Source organism: Eucyclogobius newberryi, unplaced genomic scaffold (genome assembly GCF_026437365.1).
Source record: "Eucyclogobius newberryi isolate DKJ021-1_F unplaced genomic scaffold, fEucNew1.0.hap1 SCAF_3, whole genome shotgun sequence".
NCBI classification, from domain to species: domain Eukaryota; kingdom Metazoa; phylum Chordata; class Actinopteri; order Gobiiformes; family Gobiidae; genus Eucyclogobius; species Eucyclogobius newberryi.
The window spans coordinates 42829476-42855171 of NW_027315945.1; the positions used below are offsets into that span (position 1 = coordinate 42829476).

Consider the following 25696-nt stretch of genomic DNA (forward strand, 5'->3'; position numbering starts at 1 on the left):
CTGGGCGTGTCTTTCGGGCGTGTCTATTTAGGCGTGTCTATCTGGGCGTGTCTGTCTGGGCGTGTCTTTCGGGCGTGTCTGTCTGGGCGTGTCTGTCTGGGCGTGTCTATCTGGGCGTGTCAATCTGGGCGTGTCTGTCTGGGCGTGTCTTTCGGGCGTGTCTATCTGGGCGTGTCTGTCTGGGCGTGTCTTTCGGGCGTGTCTGTCTGGGCGTGTCTTTCGGGCGTGTCTATCTGGGCGTGTCTGTCTGGGCGTGTCTATCTGGGCGTGTCTGTCTGGGCGTGTCTTTCGGGCGTGTCTATCTGGGCGTGTCTATCTGGGCGTGTCTATCTGGGCGTGTCTGTCTGGGCGTGTCTTTCGGGCGTGTCTATCTGGGCGTGTCTGTCTGGGCGTGTCTATCTGGGCGTGTCTGTCTGGGCGTGTCTGTCTGGGCGTGTCTGTCTGGACGTGTCTTTCGGGCGTGTCTATCTGGGCGTGTCTATCTGGGCGTGTCTGTCTGGGCGTGTCTATCTGGGCGTGTCTGTCTAGGCGTGTCTTTTGGGCGTGTCTTTCGGGCGTGTCTTTCGGGCGTGTCTTTCGGGCGTGTCTATTTGGGTGTGTCTTTCGGGCGTGTCTGTCTGGGCGTGTCTGTCTGGGCGTGTCTGTCTGGGCGTGTCTTTCGGGCTTGTCTATCTGGGCGTGTCTTTCTGGCGTGTCTGTCTGGGCGTGTCTTTCGGGCGTGTCTGTCTGGGCGTCTCTTTCGGGCGTGTCTATCTGGGCGTGTCTTTCGGGCGTGTCTGTCTGGGTGTGTCTTTCGGGCGTGTCTTTCGGGCGTGTCTGTCTGGGCGTGTCTTTTGGGCGTGTCTTTCGGGCGTGTCTTTCGGGCGTGTCTTTCGGGCGTGTCTGTCTGGGCGTGTCTTTCGGGCGTGTCTGTCTGGGCGTGTCTTTCGGGCGTGTCTTTCGGGCGTGTCTTTCGGGCGTGTCTGTCTGGGCGTGTCTTTCGGGCGTGTCTTTCGGGCGTGTCTTTCGGGCGTGTCTTTCGGGCGTGTCTTTCGGGCGTGTCTGTCTGGGCGTGTCTTTCGGGCGTGTCTTTCGGGCGTGTCTGTCTGGGCGTGTCTTTCGGGCGTGTCTTTCGGGCGTGTCTTTCGGGCGTGTCTTTCGGGCGTGTCTTTCGGGCGTGTCTGTCTGGGCGTGTCTTTCGGGCGTGTCTGTCTGGGCGTGTCTTTCGGGCGTGTCTTTCGGGCGTGTCTTTCGGGCGTGTCTTTCGGGCGTGTCTGTCTGGGCGTGTCTTTCGGGCGTGTCTTTCGGGCGTGTCTTTCGGGCGTGTCTGTCCGGGCGTGTCTTTCGGGCGTGTCTGTCTGGGCGTGTCTGTCTGGGCGTGTCTTTCGGGCGTGTCTTTCGGGCGTGTCTTTCGGGCGTGTCTTTCGGGCGTGTCTTTCGGGCGTGTCTTTCGGGCGTGTCTTTCGGGCGTGTCTTTCGGGCGTGTCTTTCGGGCGTGTCTTTCGGGCGTGTCTTTCGGGCGTGTCTGTCTGGGCGTGTCTTTCGGGCGTGTCTGTCTGGGCGTGTCTTTCGGGCGTGTCTTTCGGGCGTGTCTTTCGGGCGTGTCTTTCGGGCGTGTCTGTCTGGGCGTGTCTTTCGGGCGTGTCTGTCTGGGCGTGTCTTTCGGGCGTGTCTTTCGGGCGTGTCTTTCGGGCGTGTCTGTCTGGGCGTGTCTTTCGGGCGTGTCTTTCGGGCGTGTCTGTCTGGGCGTGTCTTTCGGGCGTGTCTTTCGGGCGTGTCTTTCGGGGGTGTCTGTCTGGGCGTGTCTTTCGGGCGTGTCTTTCGGGCGTGTCTGTCTGGGCGTGTCTTTCGGGCGTGTCTTTCGGGCGTGTCTTTCGGGCGTGTCTTTCGGGCGTGTCTTTCGGGCGTGTCTTTCGGGCGTGTCTGTCTGGGCGTGTCTTTCGGGCGTGTCTGTCTGGGCGTGTCTTTCGGGCGTGTCTTTCGGGCGTGTCTTTCGGGCGTGTCTGTCTGGGCGTGTCTTTCGGGCGTGTCTTTCGGGCGTGTCTTTCGGGCGTGTCTTTCGGGCGTGTCTTTCGGGCGTGTCTGTCTGGGCGTGTCTGTCTGGGCGTGTCTGTCTGGGCGTGTCTTTCGGGCGTGTCTTTCGGGCGTGTCTTTCGGGCGTGTCTGTCTGGGCGTGTCTTTCGGGCGTGTCTTTCGGGCGTGTCTTTCGGGCGTGTCTTTCGGGCGTGTCTGTCTGGGCGTGTCTTTCGGGCGTGTCTGTCTGGGCGTGTCTTTCGGGCGTGTCTTTCGGGCGTGTCTTTCGGGCGTGTCTGTCTGGGCGTGTCTTTCGGGCGTGTCTGTCTGGGCGTGTCTTTCGGGCGTGTCTTTCGGGCGTGTCTTTCGGGCGTGTCTGTCTGGGCGTGTCTTTCGGGCGTGTCTTTCGGGCGTGTCTTTCGGGCGTGTCTGTCTGGGCGTGTCTTTCGGGCGTGTCTGTCTGGGCGTGTCTTTCGGGCGTGTCTTTCGGGCGTGTCTTTCGGGCGTGTCTTTCGGGCGTGTCTTTCGGGCGTGTCTGTCTGGGCGTGTCTTTCGGGCGTGTCTTTCGGGCGTGTCTGTCTGGGCGTGTCTTTCGGGCGTGTCTTTCGGGCGTGTCTTTCGGGCGTGTCTTTCGGGCGTGTCTTTCGGGCGTGTCTTTCGGGCGTGTCTGTCTGGGCGTGTCTGTCTGGGCGTGTCTTTCGGGCGTGTCTTTCGGGCGTGTCTTTCGGGCGTGTCTTTCGGGCGTGTCTTTCGGGCGTGTCTTTCGGGCGTGTCTTTCGGGCGTGTCTTTCGGGCGTGTCTTTCGGGCGTGTCTTTCGGGCGTGTCTGTCTGGGCGTGTCTTTCGGGCGTGTCTGTCTGGGCGTGTCTTTCGGGCGTGTCTTTCGGGCGTGTCTTTCGGGCGTGTCTTTCGGGCGTGTCTGTCTGGGCGTGTCTTTCGGGCGTGTCTGTCTGGGCGTGTCTTTCGGGCGTGTCTTTCGGGCGTGTCTTTCGGGCGTGTCTGTCTGGGCGTGTCTTTCGGGCGTGTCTTTCGGGCGTGTCTGTCTGGGCGTGTCTTTCGGGCGTGTCTTTCGGGCGTGTCTTTCGGGGGTGTCTGTCTGGGCGTGTCTTTCGGGCGTGTCTTTCGGGCGTGTCTGTCTGGGCGTGTCTTTCGGGCGTGTCTTTCGGGCGTGTCTTTCGGGCGTGTCTTTCGGGCGTGTCTTTCGGGCGTGTCTGTCTGGGCGTGTCTTTCGGGCGTGTCTGTCTGGGCGTGTCTTTCGGGCGTGTCTTTCGGGCGTGTCTTTCGGGCGTGTCTTTCGGGCGTGTCTTTCGGGCGTGTCTTTCGGGCGTGTCTTTCGGGCGTGTCTTTCGGGCGTGTCTGTCTGGGCGTGTCTGTCTGGGCGTGTCTGTCTGGGCGTGTCTTTCGGGCGTGTCTTTCGGGCGTGTCTTTCGGGCGTGTCTGTCTGGGCGTGTCTTTCGGGCGTGTCTTTCGGGCGTGTCTTTCGGGCGTGTCTTTCGGGCGTGTCTGTCTGGGCGTGTCTTTCGGGCGTGTCTGTCTGGGCGTGTCTTTCGGGCGTGTCTTTCGGGCGTGTCTTTCGGGCGTGTCTGTCTGGGCGTGTCTTTCGGGCGTGTCTGTCTGGGCGTGTCTTTCGGGCGTGTCTTTCGGGCGTGTCTTTCGGGCGTGTCTGTCTGGGCGTGTCTTTCGGGCGTGTCTTTCGGGCGTGTCTTTCGGGCGTGTCTGTCTGGGCGTGTCTTTCGGGCGTGTCTGTCTGGGCGTGTCTTTCGGGCGTGTCTTTCGGGCGTGTCTTTCGGGCGTGTCTTTCGGGCGTGTCTTTCGGGCGTGTCTGTCTGGGCGTGTCTTTCGGGCGTGTCTTTCGGGCGTGTCTGTCTGGGCGTGTCTTTCGGGCGTGTCTTTCGGGCGTGTCTTTCGGGCGTGTCTTTCGGGCGTGTCTTTCGGGCGTGTCTTTCGGGCGTGTAGGGGTCATTTCAGACCTTGGTCCAGGAGAACCTCGATCTCCAACAAATCCTGGGAAAACAAAGATTGACCGAGCGTCACATGAAGCTCCAAAACTTCAGTGATAAACACGTCTCACCGCGGGACGTCCCGGATCGAACACGCCCCGGATCGACCACGCCCCAGATCGACCACGCCCCGGATCGACCACGCCCCGGATCGATCACGCCCCAGATCGACCACGCCCCGGATGAAACACGCCCCAAGTCTCATTCTTTAACGACCAATCAGTGGTCAATAAAAGCAAAGCTTTTTATGCAGTGAAATCCCACCTGAAAGAGAAGAACATGGACTTGTGATCTGAGACAGCAGCGAGACCTCGTCATGTCCACAAAGTGTCCTACATATGTCATGTCCACACAGTGTCCTACATGTGTCATGTCCACAAAGTGTCCTACATGTGTCATGTCCACACAACGTCCTACATATGTCATGTCCACACAACGTCCTACATATGTCATGTCCACACAACGTCCTACAGTGTGTCATGTCCACAAAGTGTCCTACATGTGTCATGTCCACAAAGTGTCCTACATGTGTCATGTCCACACAGCGTCCTACATATGTCATGTCCACACAACGTCCTACATGTGTCATGTCCACACAGCGTCCTACATATGTCATGTCAACACAGCGTCCTACATGTGTCATGTCCACACAACGTCCTACAGTGTGTCATGTCCACACAACGTCCTACATATGTCATGTCAACACAGCGTCCTACATGTGTCATGTCCACACAACGTCCTACATATGTCATGTCCACACAACGTCCTACATATGTCATGTCCACACAACGTCCTACATATGTCATGTCCACACAACGTCCTACATATGTCATGTCAACACAGCGTCCTACATGTGTCATGTCCACACAACGTCCTACATATGTCATGTCCACACAACGTCCTACATATGTCATGTCCACACAACGTCCTACATATGTCATGTCCACACAACGTCCTACATGTGTCATGTCCACACAACGTCCTACATATGTCATGTCCACACAACGTCCTACATATGTCATGTCCACACAACGTCCTACATATGTCATGTCCACACAACGTCCTACAGTGTGTCATGTCCACACAGCGTCCTACATGTGTCATGTCCACACAGTGTCCTACATGTGTCATGTCCACACAGCGTCCTACATATGTCATGTCCACACAACGTCCTACATATGTCATGTCCACACAACGTCCTACAGTGTGTCATGTCCACACAGCGTCCTACATGTGTCATGCAAACACAGCGTCCTACATGTGTCATGTCCACAAAGTGTCCTACATGTGTCATGTCCACACAGCGTCCTACATATGTCATGTCCACACAGCGTCCTACATGTGTCATGTCCACACAGCGTCCTACATGTGTCATGTCCACACAGCGTCCTACATATGTCATGTCCACACAACGTCCTACATGTGTCATGTCCACACAGCGTCCTACATATGTCATGTCAACACAGCGTCCTACATGTGTCATGTCCACACAACGTCCTACAGTGTGTCATGTCCACACAGCGTCCTACATGTGTCATGCAAACACAGCGTCCTACATGTGTCATGTCCACACAGCGTCCTACATGTGTCATGTCCACACAGCGTCCTACATGTGTCATGTCCACACAGCGTCCTACAGTGTGTCATGTCCACACAGCGTCCTACATGTGTCATGTCCACACAGCGTCCTACATGTGTCATGTCCACACAACGTCCTACATGTGTCATGTCCACACAGCGTCCTACATGTGTCCCACACAGTGTCCTACATGTGTCATGTCAACTGTCCACACAGCGTCCACAGTGTGTCATGTCCACACAGCGTCCTACATGTGTCATGTCCACACAGCGTCCTACATGTGTCATGTCCACACAGCGTCCTACATGTGTCATGTCCACACAGCGTCCTACATGTGTCATGTCCACACATCGTCCTACATGTGTCATGTCCACACAGCGTCCTACATGTGTCATGTCCACACAGCGTCCTACATGTGTCATGTCCATACAGCGTCCTACATGTGTCATGTCCACACAGCGTCCTACATGTGTCATGTCCACACAGCGTCCTACATGTGTCATGTCCACACAGCGTCCTACAGTGTGTCATGTCCACACAGCATCCTACATGTGTCATGTCCACACAGCGTCCTACATGTGTCATGTCCACACAGCATCCTACATGTGTCATGTCAACACAGCGTCCTACATGTGTCATGTCCACACAGTGTCCTACATGTGTCATGTCCACACAGCGTCCTACATGTGTCATGTCCACACAGCGTCCTACAGTGTGTCATGTCCACACAGCGTCCTACATGTGTCATGCAAACACAGCGTCCTACATGTGTCATGTCCACACAGCGTCCTACATGTGTCATGTCCACACAGCGTCCTACATGTGTCATGTCAACACAGCGTCCTACATGTGTCATGTCCACACAGCGTCCTACATGTGTCATGTCCACACAGTGTCCTACATGTGTCATGTCCACACAGCGTCCTACATGTGTCATGTCCACACAGCGTCCTACATGTGTCATGTCCACACAGCGTCCTACAGTGTGTCATGTCCACACAGCATCCTACATGTGTCATGTCCACACAGCGTCCTACATGTGTCATGTCCACACAGCGTCCTACATGTGTCATGTCCACACAGTGTTCTACATGTGTCATGTCCACACAGCATCCTACATGTGTCATGTCCACACAGCGTCCTACATGTGTCATGTCCACACAGCGTCCTACATGTGTCATGTCCACACAGCGTCCTACATGTGTCATGTCCACACAGCGTCCTACATGTGTCATGTCCACACAGCGTACTGTAATGTACTTTAGAAGTTACTTTAGAATGTGGGACGGGACAGAGAGAGGGACAGACATCAGAATTTTTTTTTTAAAATGACTATCAAACTTAATTAGGACTTAATTTGCTAAACTTTGGACCATCTGGAATTTTTTATTTTGATTTGATAATGACGTGAATTATTTCATTTTGTTATCGTCTGGTTGATTTCTTTTTATATTTTTATTTGTTATTATTTGTTCCATGTTCTGTGTTTTATACTTAAAAAAAGAACTAACAGAACAAGTAGAACAATAACAGAGAGGAAACTCAATAACCTGGTTTAGTCCTGGTTTAGTCCTGGTTTAGTCCTGGTTTAGTCCTGGTTTAGTCCTGGTTTAGACCCTTTCTGGATCTCTTGTGTTGGATGATGCTGAGGCGCGTGCAGATGCGCAGGAATGCGGCTGTGACGTCAGCGCGCTGTTTCTATATTTACACACATGCGCACGAGGCTCGCGCACGCGGCTGCACGCGCCTCGTCATAAACCTGAGCTAAAGCTTTGGTTAAAGCGCTGACACTGACCGTGAGTCCGCCCCGGGGCCGCTGCGCTCTGTGGCCGCCCTCAGCATCACTCAGGCCGGCTTCAGTCCGCGCGCACTGCCGCTGTCCGCTCTGGAGCTGGAAGATGCGGCGCTTCCGCAGAAACATCCGCGTGAACGCGCAGTGTCGCCCCCGCGGCTCACGCACAGCGGGCACGCGCACGCTCTCCCTCTGCTCTGAGCGTGCGCGCGCACCGCAGACAGATGTGCACAGGCACGTGCACGAGAGCTCTGCTCCTCTTCACCTGCTCCTCTTCATCTGCTCCTCTTCACCTGCTCCTCTTCACCTGCTCCTCTTCATCTGCTCCTCTTCATCTACTCCTCTTCACCTGCTCCTCTTCATCTGCTCCTCTTCATCTGCTCCTCTTCATCTGCTCCTCTTCACCTGCTCCTCTTCACCTGCTCCTCTTCATCTGCTCCTCTTCACCTGCTCCTCTTCACCTGCTCCTCTTCACCTGCTCCTCTTCATCTGCTCCTCTTCACCTGCTCCTCTTCACCTGCTCCTCTTCACCTGCTCCTCTTCATCTGCTCCTCTTCATCTGCTCCTCTTCATCTGCTCCTCTTAATCTGCTCCTCTTCACCTGCTCCTCTTCACCTGCTCCTCTTCATCTGCTCCTCTTCATCTGCTCCTCTTCACCTGCTCCTCTTCATCTGCTCCTCTTCATCTGCTCCTCTTCATCTGCTCCTCTTCATCTGCTCCTCTTCATCTGCTCCTCTTCATCTGCTCCTCTTAATCTGCTCCTCTTCATCTGCTCCTCTTCACCTGCTCCTCTTCACCTGCTCCTCTTCATCTGCTCCTCTTCACCTGCTCCTCTTCATCTGCTCCTCTTCACCTGCTCCTCTTCATCTGCTCCTCTTCATCTGCTCCTCTTCATCTGCTCCTCTTCACCTGCTCCTCTTCATCTGCTCCTCTTCACCTGCTCCTCTTCATCTGCTCCTCTTCACCTGCTCCTCTTCATCTGCTCCTCTTCATCTGCTCCTCTTCACCTGCTCCTCTTCATCTGCTCCTCTTCATCTGCTCCTCTTCACCTGCTCCTCTTCATCTGCTCCTCTTCATCTGCTCCTCTTCACCTGCTCCTCTTCACCTGCTCCTCTTCATCTGCTCCTCTTCACCTGCTCCTCTTCATCTGCTTCCCTTCACCTTCTCCTCTTCACCTGCTCCTCTTCACCTGCTCCTCTTCACCTTCTCCTCTTCACCTGCTCCTCTTCATCTGCTCCTCTTCATCTGCTCCTCTTCACCTGCTCCTCTTCATCTGCTCCTCTTCATCTGCTCCTCTTCATCTGCTCCTCTTAATCTGCTCCTCTTCACCTGCTCCTCTTCACCTGCTCCTCTTCATCTGCTCCTCTTCATCTGCTCCTCTTCACCTTCTCCTCTTCATCTGCTCCTCTTCATCTGCTCCTCTTCACCTGCTCCTCTTCATCTGCTCCTCTTCATCTGCTCCTCTTCACCTGCTCCTCTTCATCTGCTCCTCTTCATCTGCTCCTCTTCACCTGCTCCTCTTCATCTGCTCCTCTTCATCTGCTCCTCTTCATCTGCTCCTCTTCACCTGCTCCTCTTCATCTGCTCCTCTTCATCTGCTCCTCTTCACCTGCTCCTCTTCACCTGCTCCTCTTCACCTGCTCCTCTTCATCTGCTCCTCTTCACCTGCTCCTCTTCATCTGCTCCTCTTCACCTGCTCCTCTTCATCTGCTCCTCTTCATCTGCTCCTCTTCACCTGCTCCTCTTCATCTGCTCCTCTTCATCTGCTCCTCTTCACCTGCTCCTCTTCACCTGCTCCTCTTCACCTGCTCCTCTTCATCTGCTCCTCTTCACCTGCTCCTCTTCATCTGCTCCTCTTCACCTGCTCCTCTTCATCTGCTCCTCTTCATCTGCTCCTCTTCATCTGCTCCTCTTCATCTGCTCCTCTTCATCTGCTCCTCTTCATCTGCTCCTCTTAATCTGCTCCTCTTCATCTGCTCCTCTTCATCTGCTCCTCTTCACCTGCTCCTCTTCATCTGCTCCTCTTCACCTGCTCCTCTTCATCTGCTCCTCTTCACCTGCTCCTCTTCATCTGCTCCTCTTCATCTGCTCCTCTTCATCTGCTCCTCTTCATCTGCTCCTCTTCACCTGCTCCTCTTCATCTGCTCCTCTTCATCTGCTCCTCTTCACCTGCTCCTCTTCATATGCTCCTCTTCACCTGCTCCTCTTCACCTGCTCCTCTTCACCTGCTCCTCTTCATCTGCTCCTCTTCACCTGCTCCTCTTCACCTGCTCCTCTTCACCTTCTCCTCTTCACCTGCTCCTCTTCATCTGCTCCTCTTCATCTGCTCCTCTTCACCTGCTCCTCTTCATCTGCTCCTCTTCATCTGCTCCTCTTCATCTGCTCCTCTTCATCTGCTCCTCTTCACCTGCTCCTCTTCACCTGCTCCTCTTCATCTGCTCCTCTTCATCTGCTCCTCTTCATCTGCTCCTCTTCACCTTCTCCTCTTCATCTGCTCCTCTTCATCTGCTCCTCTTCATCTGCTCCTCTTCACCTGCTCCTCTTCATCTGCTCCTCTTCACCTGCTCCTCTTCATCTGCTCCTCTTCACCTTCTCCTCTTCATCTGCTCCTCTTCATCTGCTCCTCTTCATCTGCTCCTCTTCACCTGCTCCTCTTCATCTGCTCCTCTTCACCTGCTCCTCTTCATCTGCTCCTCTTCACCTTCTCCTCTTCACCTGCTCCTCTTCATCTGCTCCTCTTCATCTACTCCTCTTCACCTGCTCCTCTTCATCTGCTCCTCTTCATCTGCTCCTCTTCATCTGCTCCTCTTCACCTGCTCCTCTTCACCTGCTCCTCTTCATCTGCTCCTCTTCACCTGCTCCTCTTCACCTGCTCCTCTTCACCTGCTCCTCTTCATCTGCTCCTCTTCACCTGCTCCTCTTCACCTTCTCCTCTTCATATGCTCCTCTTCATCTGCTCCTCTTCATCTGCTCCTCTTCACCTGCTCCTCTTCATCTGCTCCTCTTCATCTGCTCCTCTTCACCTGCTCCTCTTCATCTGCTCCTCTTCATCTGCTCCTCTTCACCTGCTCCTCTTCATCTGCTCCTCTTCACCTGCTCCTCTTCATCTGCTCCTCTTCACCTTCTCCTCTTCATCTGCTCCTCTTCATCTGCTCCTCTTCACCTGCTCCTCTTCATCTGCTCCTCTTCATCTGCTCCTCTTCACCTGCTCCTCTTCATCTGCTCCTCTTCACCTGCTCCTCTTCATCTGCTCCTCTTCATCTGCTCCTCTTCATCTGCTCCTCTTCATCTGCTCCTCTTCACCTGCTCCTCTTCATCTGCTCCTCTTCACCTTCTCCTCTTCATCTGCTCCTCTTCACCTGCTCCTCTTCATCTGCTCCTCTTCACCTGCTCCTCTTCATCTGCTCCTCTTCATCTGCTCCTCTTCACCTGCTCCTCTTCATCTGCTCCTCTTCATCTGCTCCTCTTCACCTGCTCCTCTTCATCTGCTCCTCTTCATCTGCTCCTCTTCACCTGCTCCTCTTCACCTGCTCCTCTTCATCTGCTCCTCTTCACCTGCTCCTCTTCATCTGCTCCTCTTCACCTTCTCCTCTTCACCTGCTCCTCTTCACCTGCTCCTCTTCATCTGCTCCTCTTCATCTGCTCCTCTTCATCTGCTCCTCTTCACCTGCTCCTCTTCATCTGCTCCTCTTCATCTGCTCCTCTTCACCTGCTCCTCTTCACCTGCTCCTCTTCACCTGCTCCTCTTCATCTGCTCCTCTTCACCTGCTCCTCTTCATCTGCTCCTCTTCACCTGCTCCTCTTCATCTGCTCCTCTTCATCTGCTCCTCTTAATCTGCTCCTCTTCACCTGCTCCTCTTCACCTGCTCCTCTTCATCTGCTCCTCTTCATCTGCTCCTCTTCACCTTCTCCTCTTCATCTGCTCCTCTTCATCTGCTCCTCTTCACCTGCTCCTCTTCATCTGCTCCTCTTCATCTGCTCCTCTTCACCTTCTCCTCTTCATCTGCTCCTCTTCACCTGCTCCTCTTCATCTGCTCCTCTTCACCTGCTCCTCTTCATCTGCTCCTCTTCATCTGCTCCTCTTCACCTGCTCCTCTTCATCTGCTCCTCTTCATCTGCTCCTCTTCACCTGCTCCTCTTCATCTGCTCCTCTTCATCTGCTCCTCTTCACCTGCTCCTCTTCACCTGCTCCTCTTCATCTGCTCCTCTTCACCTGCTCCTCTTCATCTGCTCCTCTTCACCTTCTCCTCTTCACCTGCTCCTCTTCATCTGCTCCTCTTCATCTGCTCCTCTTCACCTTCTCCTCTTCACCTGCTCCTCTTCATCTGCTCCTCTTCATCTGCTCCTCTTCATCTGCTCCTCTTCACCTTCTCCTCTTCACCTGCTCCTCTTCATCTGCTCCTCTTCACCTGCTCCTCTTCATCTGCTCCTCTTCATCTGCTCCTCTTCATCTGCTCCTCTTCACCTGCTCCTCTTCATCTGCTCCTCTTCATCTGCTCCTCTTCACCTGCTCCTCTTCACCTGCTCCTCTTCACCTGCTCCTCTTCATCTGCTCCTCTTCACCTGCTCCTCTTCATCTGCTCCTCTTCACCTGCTCCTCTTCATCTGCTCCTCTTCACCTGCTCCTCTTCATCTGCTCCTCTTCATCTGCTCCTCTTAATCTGCTCCTCTTCACCTGCTCCTCTTCATCTGCTCCTCTTCATCTGCTCCTCTTCATCTGCTCCTCTTCACCTTCTGCTCTTCATCTGCTCCTCTTCATCTGCTCCTCTTCATCTGCTCCTCTTCACCTGCTCCTCTTCATCTGCTCCTCTTCATCTGCTCCTCTTCACCTGCTCCTCTTCATCTGCTCCTCTTCACCTGCTCCTCTTCATCTGCTCCTCTTCACCTGCTCCTCTTCACCTGCTCCTCTTCATCTGCTCCTCTTCACCTGCTCCTCTTCATCTGCTCCTCTTCACCTGCTCCTCTTCATCTGCTCCTCTTCACCTGCTCCTCTTCATCTGCTCCTCTTCATCTGCTCCTCTTCATCTGCTCCTCTTCACCTGCTCCTCTTCACCTGCTCCTCTTCATCTGCTCCTCTTCACCTGCTCCTCTTCATCTGCTCCTTTTCACCTGCTCCTCTTCATCTGCTCCTCTTCACCTGCTCCTCTTCATCTGCTCCTCTTCATCTGCTCCTCTTCATCTGCTCCTCTTCACCTTCTCCCCTTCATCTGCTCCTCTTCACCTGCTCCTCTTCACCTGCTCCTCTTCATCTGCTCCTCTTCATCTGCTCCTCTTCATCTGCTCCTCTTCATCTGCTCCTCTTCACCTGCTCCTCTTCACCTGCTCCTCTTCATCTGCTCCTCTTCACCTGCTCCTCTTCATCTGCTCCTCTTCATCTGCTCCTCTTAATCTGCTCCTCTTCACCTGCTCCTCTTCACCTGCTCCTCTTCATCTGCTCCTCTTCATCTGCTCCTCTTCATCTGCTCCTCTTCACCTTCTCCTCTTCATCTGCTCCTCTTCATCTGCTCCTCTTCATCTGCTCCTCTTCACCTGCTCCTCTTCATCTGCTCCTCTTCATCTGCTCCTCTTCACCTGCTCCTCTTCATCTGCTCCTCTTCATCTGCTCCTCTTCACCTGCTCCTCTTCATCTGCTCCTCTTCATCTGCTCCTCTTCACCTGCTCCTCTTCACCTGCTCCTCTTTATCTGCTCCTCTTCACCTGCTCCTCTTCATCTGCTCCTCTTCACCTGCTCCTCTTCATCTGCTCCTCTTCACCTGCTCCTCTTCATCTGCTCCTCTTCACCTGCTCCTCTTCATCTGCTCCTCTTCACCTGCTCCTCTTCATCTGCTCCTCTTCATCTGCTCCTCTTCACCTGCTCCTCTTCATCTGCTCCATTTCATCTGCTCCTCTTCATCTGCTCCTCTTCATCTGCTCCTCTTCACCTGCTCCTCTTCACCTGCTCCTCTTCACCTGCTCCTCTTTATCTGCTCCTCTTCACCTGCTCCTCTTCATCTGCTCCTCTTCACCTGCTCCTCTTCATCTGCTCCTCTTCACCTTCTCCTCTTCATCTGCTCCTCTTCATCTGCTCCTCTTCATCTGCTCCTCTTCACCTGCTCCTCTTCATCTGCTCCTCTTCACCTGCTCCTCTTCATCTGCTCCTCTTCACCTGCTCCTCTTCATCTGCTCCTCTTCACCTGCTCCTCTTCATCTGCTCCTCTTCATCTGCTCCTCTTCACCTGCTCCTCTTCATCTGCTCCATTTCATCTGCTCCTCTTCACCTGCTCCTCTTCACCTGCTCCTCTTTATCTGCTCCTCTTCACCTGCTCCTCTTCATCTGCTCCTCTTCACCTGCTCCTCTTCATCTGCTCCTCTTCACCTTCTCCTCTTCATCTGCTCCTCTTCATCTGCTCCTCTTCATCTGCTCCTCTTCACCTGCTCCTCTTCATCTGCTCCTCTTCACCTGCTCCTCTTCATCTGCTCCTCTTCACCTTCTCCTCTTCATCTGCTCCTCTTCATCTGCTCCTCTTCATCTGCTCCTCTTCACCTGCTCCTCTTCATCTGCTCCTCTTCATCTGCTCCTCTTCATCTGCTCCTCTTCACCTGCTCCTCTTCATCTGCTCCTCTTCATCTGCTCCTCTTCACCTGCTCCTCTTCATCTGCTCCTCTTCACCTGCTCCTCTTCATCTGCTCCTCTTCATCTGCTCCTCTTCACCTGCTCCTCTTCATCTGCTCCTCTTCATCTGCTCCTCTTCATCTGCTCCTCTTCACCTGCTCCTCTTCATCTGCTCCTCTTCACCTGCTCCTCTTCATCTGCTCCTCTGTCTGTGTCTCTGTCTCTGTTTCTGTCTCTGTTTCTGTCTCTGTCTCTGTCTCTGCTCCTGTCGTCTCTGTCTCTGTCTCTGCTCCTGTCGTCTCTGTCTCTGTCTCTGTCTTTGTCACTGCTCCTGACGTCTCTGTCTCTGTCCCTGTTTCTGTCTCTGTCTCTGCTCCTGTCGTCTCTGTCTTTGTCTCTGCTCCTGTCGTCTCTGTCTCTGTTTCTGTCTCTGTCTCTGCTCCTGTCGTCTCTGTCTTTGTCTCTGCTCCTGTCGTCTCTGTCTCTGTCTCTGTCTTTGTCACTGCTCCAGTCGTCTCTGTCTCTGTCCCTGTTTCTGTCTCTGTCTCTGCTCCTGTCGTCTCTGTCTTTGTCTCTGCTCCTGTCGTCTCTGTCTCTGTTTCTGTCTCTGTCTCTGCTCCTGTCGTCTCTGTCTTTGTCTCTGCTCCTGTCGTCTCTGTCTCTGTCTCTGTCTTTGTCTCTGCTCCTGTCGTCTCTGTCTCTGTCTCTGTCTCTGTTTCTGTCTCTGTTTCTGTCTCTGTTTCTGTCTCTGTATCTGTCTTTGTCTCTGCTCCTGTCGTCTCTGTCTCTGCTCCTGTCGTCTCTGTCTCTGTTTCTGTCTCTGTCTCTGTTTCTGCTCCTGTCGTCTATGTCTTTGTCTCTGCTCCTGTCGTCTCTGTCTCTGTCTCTGCTCCTGTCGTCTCTGTATTTGTCTCTGCTCCTGTCGTCTCTGTCTCTGTCTCTGCTCCTGTCGTCTCTGTCTTTGTCTCCGTCTCTGTCACTGCTCCTGTCGTCTCTGTCTCTGTCTCTGTTTCTGTCTCTGTTTCTGTCTCTGTCTCTGTCTCTGTCTCTGCTCCTGTCGTCTCTGTCTCTGTCTCTGCTCCTGTCGTCTCTGTCTTTGTCTCTGTCTATGTCACTGCTCCTGTCGTCTCTGTCTCTGTCTCTGTTTCTGTTTCTGTCTCTGTCTTTGTCTCTGCTCCTGTCGTCTCTGTCTTTGTCTCTGTCTATGTCACTGCTCCTGTCGTCTCTGTCTCTGTCTCTGCTCCTGTCGTCTCTGTCTTTGTCTCTGCTCCTGTCGTCTCTGTCTCTGTTTCTGTCTCTGTCTCTGTCTCTGCTCCTGTCGTCTCTGTCTTTGTCTCTACTCCTGTCGTCTCTGTCTCTGACTTTGTCTCTGCTCCTGTCGTCTCTGTTTCTGTCTCTGTTTCTGTCTCTGCTCCTGTCGTCTCTGTCTTTGTGTCTGCTCCTGTCGTCTCTGTCTCTGTCTCTGCTCCTGTCGTCTCTGTCTTTGTCTCTGTCTCTGTCACTGCTCCTGTCGTCTCTGTCTCTGTCTCTGTTTCTGTTTCTGTCTCTGTCTCTGCTCCTGTCGTCTCTGTCTTTGTCTCTGCTCCTGTCGTCTCTGTCTCTGCCTCTGTCTTTGTCACTGCTCCTGTGGTCTCTGTCTCTGTCTCTGTTTCGTTCTCTGTCTCTGTCTCTGTCTCTGTCCCTTCTCCTGTCGTCTCTGTCTCTGTCTCTGCTCCTGTCGTCTCTGTCTTTGTCCCTGCTCCTGTCGTCTCTGTCTCCGCTCCTGTCATCTCTGTCTCTGTCTCTATCACTGCTCCTGTCGTCTCTGTCTCTGTCTCTGTCTTTGTCACTGCTCCTGTGGTCTCTGTCTCTGTCTCTGTTTCGTTCTCTGTCTCTGTCTCTGTCTCTGTCCCTTCTCCTGTCGTCTCTGTCTCTGTCTCTGCTCCTGTCGTCTCTGTCTTTGTCCCTGCTCCTGTCGTCTCTGTCTCTGCTCCTGTCGTCTCTGTCTCTGTTTCTGTCTCTGTCTCTGTCTCTGCTCCTGTCGTCTCTGTCTTTGTCTCTTCTCCTGTCGTCTCTGTCTCTGTTTCTGTCTCTGTCTCTGTCTCTGCTCCTGTCGTCTCTGTCTTTGTCTCTGCTCCTGTCGTCTCTGTCTCTGACTTTGTCTCTGCTCCTGTCGTCTCTGTTTCTGTCTCTGTCTCTGTTTCTGTCTCTGTTTCTGTCTCTGCTCCTGTCGTCTCTGTCTTTGTGTCTGCTCCTGTCGTCTCTGTCTCTGTCTCTGCTCCTGTCGTCTCTGTCTTTGTCTCTGTCTCTGTCACTGCTCCTGTCGTCTCTGTCTCTGTCTCTGTTTCTGTTTCTGTCTCTGTCTCTGCTCCTGTCGTCTCTGTCTATGTCTCTGCTCCTGTCGTCTCTGTCTCTGTTTCTGTCTCTGTCTCTGCTCCTGTCGTCTCTGTCTTTGTCTCTGCTCCTGTCGTCTCTGTCTCTGTCTCTGTCTTTGTCACTGCTCCTGTCGTCTCTGTCTCTGTCTCTGTTTCGTTCTCTGTCTCTGTCTCTGTCCCTTCTCCTGTCGTCTCTGTCTCTGTCTCTGCTCCTGTCGTCTCTGTCTTTGTCCCTGCTCCTGTCGTCTCTGTCTCCGCTCCTGTCATCTCTGTCTCTGTCTCTATCACTGCTCCTGTCGTCTCTGTCTCTGCTCCTGTCGTCTCTGTCTCTGCTCCTGTCGTCTCTGTCTCTGTCTCTGCTCCTGTCGTCTCTTTCCCTGTCTCTGTCACTGCTCCTGTCGTCTCTTTCTCTGTCTCTGTCTCTGTCTCTGTCTCTGCTCCTGTCATCTCTGTCTCTGTCTCTGTCACTGCTCCTATCGTCTCTGTCTCTGCTCCTGTCGTCTCTGTCTCTGCTCCTGTCATCTCTGTCTCTGCTCCTGTCGTCTCTGTCTCTGCTCCTGTCCTCTCTGTCTCTGTCTCTGTCACTGCTCCTGTCGTCTCTTTCTCTGTCTCTGTTTCTGTCTCTGTCTCTGTCTCTGCTCCTGTCGTCTCTGTCTCTGTCTCTGCTCCTGTCGTCTCCGTCTTTGTCTCTGCTCCTGTCGTCTCTGTCTCTGTCTCTGCTCCTGTCGTCTCTGTCTTTGTCTCTGTCTCTGTCACTGCTCCTGTCGTCTCTGTCTCTGTTTCTGTCTCTGTCTCTGCTCCTGTCGTCTCTGTCTTTGTCTCTGTCTCTGTCACTGCTCCTGTCGTCTCTGTCTCTGTCTCTGTTTCTGTTTCTGTCTCTGTCTCTGCTCCTGTCGTCTCTGTCAATGTCTCTGCTCCTGTCGTCTTTGTCTCTGTTTCTGTCTCTGTCTGTCACTGCTCCTGTCGTCTCTGTCTTTGTCTCTGCTCCTGTCGTCTCTGTCTGTCTTTGTCACTGCTCCTGTCGTCTCTGTCTCTGCTCCTGTCGTCTCTGTCTCTGTCTCTGCTCCTGTCGTCTCTGTCTTTGTCTCTGCTCCTGTCGTCTCTGTCTCTGCTCCTGTCGTCTCTGGCTCTGTCTCTGTTTCTGTCTCTGTCTCTGTCTCTGCTCCTGTCGTCTCTGTCTCTGTCTCTGTCACTGCTCCTGTCGTCTCTGTCTCTGCTCCTGTCGTCTCTGTCTCTGCTCCTGTCGTCTCTGTCTCTGCTCCTGTCGTCTCTGTCTCTGTCTCTGCTCCTGTCGTCTCTGTCTCTGTCACGGCTCCTGTCGTCTCTTTCTCTGTCTCTGTTTCTGTCTCTGTCTCTGTCTCTGCTCCTGTCGTCTCTGTTTCTGTCTCTGCTCCTGTCGTCTCCGTCTTTGTCTCTGCTCCTGTCGTCTCCGTCTTTGTCTCTGCTCCTGTCGTCTCCGTCTCTGTCACTGCTCCTGTCGTCTCTGTCTCTGTTTCTGTCTCTGCTCCTGTCGTCTCTGTCTCTGTCTCTGTTTCTGTTTCTGTCTCTGTCTCTGCTCCTGTCGTCTCTGTCTTTGTCTCTGCTCCTGTCGTCTCTGTCTCTGTCTCTGTCTTTGTCACTGCTCCTGTCGTCTCTGTCTCTGTCTCTGTTTCGTTCTCTGTCTCTGTCTCTGTCTCTGTCCCTTCTCCTGTCTTCTCTGTCTCTGTCTCTGCTCCTGTCGTCTCTGTCTTTGTCCCTGCTCCTGTCGTCTCTGTCTCCGCTCCTGTCATCTCTGTCTCTGTCTCTGTCACTGCTCCTGTCGTCTCTGTCTCTGCTCCTGTCGTCTCTGTCTCTGCTCCTGTCGTCTCTGTCTCTGCTCCGGTCGTCTCTTTCCCTGTTCCTGTCGTCTCTGTGTCTGTCTCTGCTCCTGTCGTCTCTGGCTCTGTCTCTGTTTCTGTCTCTGTCTCTGTCTCTGTCTCTGCTCCTGTCGTCTCTGTCACTGCTCCTGTCGTCTCTTTCTCTGTCTCTGTTTCTGTCTCTGTCTCTGTCTCTGCTCCTGTCGTCTCTGTCTCTGTCTCTGCTCCTGTCGTCTCCGTCTTTGTCTCTGCTCCTGTCGTCTCTGTCTCTGTCTCTGCTCCTGTCGTCTCTGTCTTTGTCTCTGTCTCTGTCACTGCTCCTGTCGTCTCTGTCTCTGTTTCTGTCTCTGTCTCTGTCTCTGCTCCTGTCGTCTTTGTCTTTGTCTCTGCTCCTGTCGTCTCTGTCTTTGTCTCTGCTCCTGTCGTCTCTGTCTCTGTTTCTGTCTCTGTCTCTGTCTCTGCTCCTGTCGTCTTTGTCTTTGTCTTTGCTCCTGTCGTCTTTGTCTCCGTCCCTGTCTCTGTCTCTGTCTCTGCTCCTGTCGTCTCTGTCTTTGTCTCTGCTCCTGTCGTCTCTGTCTTTGTCTCTGTCTCTGTCACTGCTCCTGTCGTCTCTGTCTCTGTCTCTGTTTCTGTTTCTGTCTCTGTCTCTGCTCCTGTCGTCTCTGTCAATGTCTCTGCTCCTGTCGTCTCTGTCTCTGTTTCTGTCTCTGTCTCTGTCACTGCTCCTGTCGTCTCTGTCTTTGTCTCTGCTCCTGTCGTCTCTGTCTCTGTCACTGCTCCTGTCGTCTCTGTCTCTGTCTCTGTTTCTGTCTCTGTCTCTGCTCCTGTCGTCTCTGTCAATGTCTCTGCTCCTGTCGTCTCTGTCTCTGTTTCTGTCTCTGTCTCTGTCTCTGCTCCTGTCGTCTCTGTCTTTGTCTCTGTCTCTGTCACTGCTCCTGTCGTCTCTGTCTCTGTCTCTGTTTCTGTTTCTGTCTCTGTCTCTGTCTCTGTTTCTGTCTCTGTCTCTGCTCCTGTCGTCTCTGTCTCTGTCTCTGTCACTGCTCCTGTCGTCTCTGTCTCTGCTCCTGTCGTCTCAGTCTCTGCTCCTGTCATCTCTGTCTTTGTCTCTGCTCCTGTCGTCTCTGTCTCTGTCTCTGCTCCTGTCGTCTCTGTCTTTGTCTCTGTCTCTGTCACTGCTCCTGTCGTCTCTGTCTCTGTTTCTGTCTCTGTTTCTGTCTCTGTCTCTGTCTCTGTCTCTGCTCCTGTCGTCTCTGTCTTTGTCTCAGTCTATGTCTCTGCTCCTGTCGTCTCTGTCTCTGTTTCTGTCTCTGTCTCTGTCTCTGCTCCTGTCGTCTCTGTCTCTGTCTCTGCTCCTGTCGTCTCCATCTTTGTCTCTGCTCCTGTCGTCTCTGTCTCTGTCTCTGCTCCTGTTGTCTCTGTCTTTGTCTCTGTCTCTGTCACTGCTCCTGTCGTCTCTGTCTCTGTTTCTGTCTCTGTCTCTGCTCCTGTCGTCTCTGTCTTTGTCTCTGCTCCTGTCGTCTCTGTCTCTGTTTCTGTCTCTGTCTCTGTCTCTGCTCCTGTCGTCTTTGTCTTTGTCTTTGCTCCTGTCGTCTTTGTCTCCGTCCCTGTCTCTGTCTCTGTCTCTGCTCCTGTCGTCTCTGTCTTTGTCTTTGCTCCTGTCGTCTCTGTCTCTGTCCCTATCTCTGTCTCTGTCTCTGCTCCTGTCGTCTCTGTCTTTGTCTCTGCTCCTGTCGTCTCTGTCTCTGTCACTGCTCCTGTCGTCTCTGTCTCTGTTTCTGTCTCTGTTTCTGTCTCTGTCTCTGTCTCTGCTCCTGTCGTCTCTGTCTTTTTCTCTGCTCCTGTCGTCTCTGTCTTTGTCTCTGTCTCTGTCACTGCTCCTGTCGTCTCTGTCTCTGTCTCTAATCCTGTCGTCTCTGTCTTTGTCTCTGCTCCTGTTGTCTCTGTCTCTGTTTCTGTCTCTGTCTCTGCTCCTGTCGTCTCTGTCTTTCTGTCTGCTCCTGTCGTCTCTGTCTCTGTCTCTGCTCCTGTCGTCTCTGTCTTTCTCTCTGTCTCTGTCACTGCTCCTGTCGTCTCTGTCTCTGTCTCTGTTTCTGTTTCTGTCTCTGTCTCTGCTCCTGTCGTCTCTGTCTATGTCTCTGCTCCTGTCGTCTCTGTCTCTGTTTCTGTCTCTGTCTCTGTCTCTGCTCCTGTCGTCTCTTTCTTTGTCTCTGCTCCTGTCGTCTCTGTCTCTGTTTCGTTCTCTGTCTCTGTCTCTGTCCCTTCTCCTGTCGTCTCTGTCTCTGTCTCTGTCCTGTCGTCTCTGTCTTTGTCTCTGCTCCTGTCGTCTCTGTCTCTGCTCCTGTCGTCTCTGTCTCTGTCTCTGCTCCGGTCGTCTCTTTCCCTGCTCCTGTCGTCTCTGTCTCTGTCTCTGTTTCTGCTCCTGTCGTCTCTGTCTCTGCTCCTGTCGTCTCCGTCTGTCGTCTCTGGCTCTGTCTCTGTTTCTGTCTCTGTCTCTGTCTCTGTCTCTGCTCCTGTCGTCTCTGTCTCTGTAACTGCTCCTGTCGTCTCTGTCTCTGCTCCTGTCGTCTCTGTCTCTGCTCCTGTCGTCTCTGTCTCTGTCTCTGCTCCTGTCGTCTCTGTCTCTGTCTCTGTCACTGCTCCTGTCGTCTCTGTCTCTGTCTCTGTCTCTGTTTCTGTCTCTGTCTCTGCTCCTGTCGTCTCTGTCTCTGTCTCTGCTCCTGTCGTCTCCGTCTTTGTCTCTGCTCCTGTCGTCTCTGTCTCTGTCTCTGCTCCTGTCGTCTCTGTCTTTGTCTCTGTCTCTGTCACTGCTCCTGTCGTCTCTGTCTCTGTTTCTGTCTCTGTCTCTGCTCCTGTCGTCTCTGTCTTTGTCTCTGCTCCTGTCGTCTCTGTCTCTGTTTCTGTCTCTGTCTCTGTCTCTGCTCCTGTCGTCTTTGTCTTTGTCTTTGCTCCTGTCGTCTTTGTCTCCGTCCCTGTCTCTGTCTCTGTCTCTGCTCCTGTCGTCTCTGTCTTTGTCTCTGCTCCTGTCGTCTCTGTCTCTGTCTCTGCTCCTGTCGTCTCTGTCTTTGTCTCTGTCTCTGTCACTGCTCCTGTCGTCTCTGTCTCTGTTTCTGTGTCTGTCTCTGTCTCTGCTCCTGTCGTCTCCGTCTTTGTCTCTGCTCCTGTCGTCTCTGTCTCTGTCTCTGCTCCTGTCGTCTCAGTCTTTGTCTCTGTCTCTGTCACTGCTCCTGTCGTCTCTGTCTCTGTCTCTGCTCCTGTCGTCTCTGTCTTTGTCTCTGCTCCTGTCGTCTCTGTCTCTGTTTCTGTCTCTGTCTCTGTCTCTGCTCCTGTCGTCTCTGTCTTTGTCTCTGTCTCTGTCTTTGTCTCTGCTCCTGTCGTCTCTGTCTCTGTCTCTGCTCCTGTCGTCTCTGTCTTTGTCTCTGTCTCTGTCACTGCTCCTGTCGTCTCTGTCTCTGTTTCTGTGTCTGTCTCTGTCTCTGCTCCTGTCGTCTCTGTCTTTGTCTTTGCTTCTGTCGTCTCTGTCTCTGTCCCTATCTCTGTCTCTGCTCCTGTCGTCTCTGTCTTTATCTCTGCTCCTGTCGTCTCTGTCTTTGTCTCTGCTCCTGTAGTCTCTGTCTCTGCTCCTGTCGTCTCTGTCTTAGTCTCTGCTCCTGTCGTCTCTGTCTTTGTCTCTGTCTCTGTCACTGCTCCTGTCGTCTCTGTCTCTGTTTCTGTCTCTGTTTCTGTCTCTGTCTCTGTCTCTGCTCCTGTCGTCTCTGTCTTTGTCTCTGCTCCTGTCGTCTCTGTCTTTGTCTCTGTCTCTGTCACTGCTCCTGTCGTCTCTGTCTCTGTCTCTGCTCCTGTCGTCTCTGTCTTTGTCTCTGCTCCTGTCGTCTCTGTCTCTGTTTCTGTCTCTGTCTCTGCTCCTGTCGTCTCTGTCTTTCTGTCTGCTCCTGTCGTCTCTGTCTCTGTCTCTGTTTCTGTTTCTGTCTCTGTCTCTGTCTCTGTTTCTGTCTCTGTCTCTGCTCCTGTCGTCTCTGTCTCTGTCTCTGTCACTGCTCCTGTCGTCTCTGTCTCTGCTCCTGTCGTCTCAGTCTCTGCTCCTGTCATCTCTGTCTTTGTCTCTGCTCCTGTCGTCTCTGTCTCTGTCTCTGCTCCTGTCGTCTCTGTCTTTGTCTCTGTCTCTGTCACTGCTCCTGTCGTCTCTGTCTCTGTTTCTGTCTCTGTTTCTGTCTCTGTCTCTGTCTCTGTTTCTGTCTCTGATCATGTCGTCTCAGTCTATGTCTCTGCTCCTGTCGTCTCTGTCTCTGTTTCTGTCTCTGTCTCTGTCTCTGCTCCTGTCGTCTCTGTCTCTGTCTCTGCTCCTGTCGTCTCCATCTTTGTCTCTGCTCCTGTTGTCTCTGTCTTTGTCTCTGTCTCTGTCACTGCTCCTGTCGTCTCTGTCTCTGCTCCTGTCGTCTCTGTCTCTGTCTCTGCTCCTGTTGTCTCTGTCTTTGTCTCTGTCTCTGTCACTGCTCCTGTCATCTCTGTCTCTGTTTCTGTCTCTGTCTCTGCTCCTGTCGTCTCTGTCTTTGTCTCTGCTCCTGTCGTCTCTGTCTCTGTTTCTGTCTCTGTCTCTGTCTCTGCTCCTGTCGTCTTTGTCTTTGTCTTTGCTCCTGTCGTCTTTGTCTCCGTCCCTGTCTCTGTCTCTGTCTCTGCTCCTGTCGTCTCTGTCTTTGTCTTTGCTCCTGTCGTCTCTGTCTCTGTCCCTATCTCTGTCTCTGTCTCTGCTCCTGTCGTCTCTGTCTTTGTCTCTGCTCCTGTCGTCTCTGTCTTTGTCTCTGCTCCTGTAGTCTCTGTCACTGCTCCTGTCGTCTCTGTCTCTGTTTCTGTCTCTGTTTCTGTCTCTGTCTCTGTCTCTGCTCCTGTCGTCTCTGTCTTTGTCTCTGCTCCTGTCGTCTCTGTCTTTGTCTCTGTCTCTGTCACTGCTCCTGTCGTCTCTGTCTCTGTCTCTAATCCTGTCGTCTCTGTCTTTGTCTCTGCTCCTGTTGTCTCTGTCTCTGTTTCTGTCTCTGTCTCTGCTCCTGTCGTCTCTGTCTTTCTGTCTGCTCCTGTCGTCTCTGTCTCTGTCTCTGCTCCTGTCGTCTCTGTCTTTCTCTCTGTCTCTGTCACTGCTCCTGTCGTCTCTGTCTCTGTCTCTGTTTCTGTTTCTGTCTCTGTCTCTGCTCCTGTCGTCTCTGTCTATGTCTCTGCTCCTGTCGTCTCTGTCTCTGTTTCTGTCTCTGTCTCTGCTCCTGTCGTCTCCTTCTTTGTCTCTGCTCCTGTCGTCTCTGTCTCTGTTTCGTTCTCTGTCTCTGTCTCTGTCCCTTCTCCTGTCGTCTCTGTCTCTGTCTCTGTCCTATCGTCTCTGTCTTTGTCTCTGCTCCTGTCGTCTCTGTCTCCGCTCCTGTCATCTCTGTCTCTGTCTCTGTCACTGCTCCTGTCGTCTCTGTCTCTGCTCCTGTCTTCTCTGTCTCTGTCTCTGCTCCGGTCTTCTCTTTCCCTGCTCCTGTCGTCTCTGTCTCTGTCTCTGTTTCTGCTCCTGTCGTCTCTGTCTCTGCTCCTGTCGTCTCCGTCTGTCGTCTCTGGCTCTGTCTCTGTTTCTGTCTCTGTCTCTGTCTCTGCTCCTGTCGTCTCTGTCTCTGTCTCTGTAACTGCTCCTGTCGTCTCTGTCTCTGCTCCTGTCGTCTCTGTCTCTGCTCCTGTCGTCTCTGTCTCTGTCTCTGCTCCTGTCGTCTCTGTCTCTGTCTCTGTCACTGCTCCTGTCGTCTCTGTCTCTGTCTCTGTCTCTGTTTCTGTCTCTGTCTCTGCTCCTGTCGTCTCTGTCTCTGTCTCTGCTCCTGTCGTCTCCGTCTTTGTCTCTGCTCCTGTCGTCTCTGTCTCTGTCTCTGCTCCTGTCGTCTCTGTCTTTGTCTCTGTCTCTGTCACTGCTCCTGTCGTCTCTGTCTCTGTTTCTGTCTCTGTCTCTGTCTCTGCTCCTGTCGTCTCTGTCTTTGTCTCTGCTCCTGTCGTCTCTGTCTCTGTTTCTGTCTCTGTCTCTGTCTCTGCTCCTGTCGTCTTTGTCTTTGTCTTTGCTCCTGTCGTCTTTGTCTCCGTCCCTGTCTCTGTCTCTGTCTCTGCTCCTGTCGTCTCTGTCTTTGTCTCTGCTCCTGTCGTCTCTGTCTCTGTCTCTGCTCCTGTCGTCTCTGTCTTTGTCTCTGTCTCTGTCACTGCTCCTGTCGTCTCTGTCTCTGTTTCTGTGTCTGTCTCTGTCTCTGCTCCTGTCGTCTCCGTCTTTGTCTCTGCTCCTGTCGTCTCTGTCTCTGTCTCTGCTCCTGTCGTCTCAGTCTTTGTCTCTGTCTCTGTCACTGCTCCTGTCGTCTCTGTCTCTGTTTCTGTCTCTGTCTCTGTCTCTGCTCCTGTCGTCTCTGTCTTTGTCTCTGCTCCTGTCGTCTCTGTCTCTGTTTCTGTCTCTGTCTCTGTCTCTGCTCCTGTCGTCTCTGTCTTTGTCTCTGTCTCTGTCTTTGTCTCTGCTCCTGTCGTCTCTGTCTCTGCTCCTGTCGTCTCTGTCTTTGTCTCTGTCTCTGTCACTGCTCCTGTCGTCTCTGTCTCTGTTTCTGTGTCTGTCTCTGTCTCTGCTCCTGTCGTCTCTGTCTTTGTCTTTGCTTCTGTCGTCTCTGTCTCTGTCCCTATCTCTGTCTCTGCTCCTGTCGTCTCTGTCTTTGTCTCTGCTCCTGTCGTCTCTGTCTTTGTCTCTGCTCCTGTAGTCTCTGTCTCTGCTCCTGTCGTCTCTGTCTTAGTCTCTGCTCCTGTCGTCTCTGTCTTTGTCTCTGTCTCTGTCACTGCTCCTGTCGTCTCTGTCTCTGTTTCTGTCTCTGTTTCTGTCTCTGTCTCTGTCTCTGCTCCTGTCGTCTCTGTCTTTGTCTCTGCTCCTGTCGTCTCTGTCTTTGTCTCTGTCTCTGTCACTGCTCCTGTCGTCTCTGTCTCTGTCTCTGCTCCTGTCGTCTCTGTCTTTGTCTCTGCTCCTGTCGTCTCTGTCTCTGTTTCTGTCTCTGTCTCTGCTCCTGTCGTCTCTGTCTTTCTGTCTGCTCCTGTCGTCTCTGTCTCTGTCTCTGCTCCTGTCGTCTCTGTCTTTGTCTCTGTCTCTGTCTCTGTCACTGCTCCTGTCGTCTCTGTCTTTGTCTCTGCTCCTGTCGTCTCTGTCTCTGTCACTGCTCCTGTCGTCTCTGTCTCTGTCTCTGTTTCTGTTTCTGTCTCTGTCTCTGCTCCTGTCGTCTCTGTCAATGTCTCTGCTCCTGTCGTCTCTGTCTCTGTTTCTGTCTCTGTCTCTGCTCCTGTCGTCTCTGTCTTTGTCTCTGTCTCTGTCACTGCTCCTGTCGTCTCTGTCTCTGTCTCTGTTTCTGTCTCTGTCTCTGTCTCTGTCTCTGTTTCTGTCTCTGTCTCTGTCTCTGCTCCTGTCGTCTCTGTCTCTGTCTCTGTCACTGCTCCTGTCGTCTCTGTCTCTGCTCCTGTCGTCTCTGTCTCTGCTCCTGTCATCTCTGTCTTTGTCTCTGCTCCTGTCGTCTCTGTCTCTGTCTCTG

The 25696-nt window shown here is 53.2% G+C and overlaps 2 protein-coding genes across 2 annotated transcripts in view; both read right to left on the minus strand.

Annotated features, from left to right (window-relative positions):
- LOC140374630 (uncharacterized) overlaps nt 1-7520 on the minus strand; it is a 14974-nt gene extending 7454 nt beyond the window's left edge. Inside the window, exon 1 of the mRNA XM_072461559.1 lies at nt 7366-7520. The gene's annotated coding sequence lies outside the window, so the exon portion shown is untranslated. The remainder of the gene's footprint in view (nt 1-7365) is intronic.
- Nucleotides 3951-25696, minus strand: part of LOC140374632 (immunoglobulin superfamily DCC subclass member 3-like) — a 134038-nt gene continuing 112292 nt past the window's right edge. Inside the window, exons 11-12 of the mRNA XM_072461560.1 lie at nt 7366-7559; nt 3951-3995 (exon numbers count right to left, since the gene is read on the minus strand). Of these exons, the coding sequence (XP_072317661.1) occupies nt 3951-3995; nt 7366-7559 (239 nt within the window). The remainder of the gene's footprint in view (nt 3996-7365; nt 7560-25696) is intronic.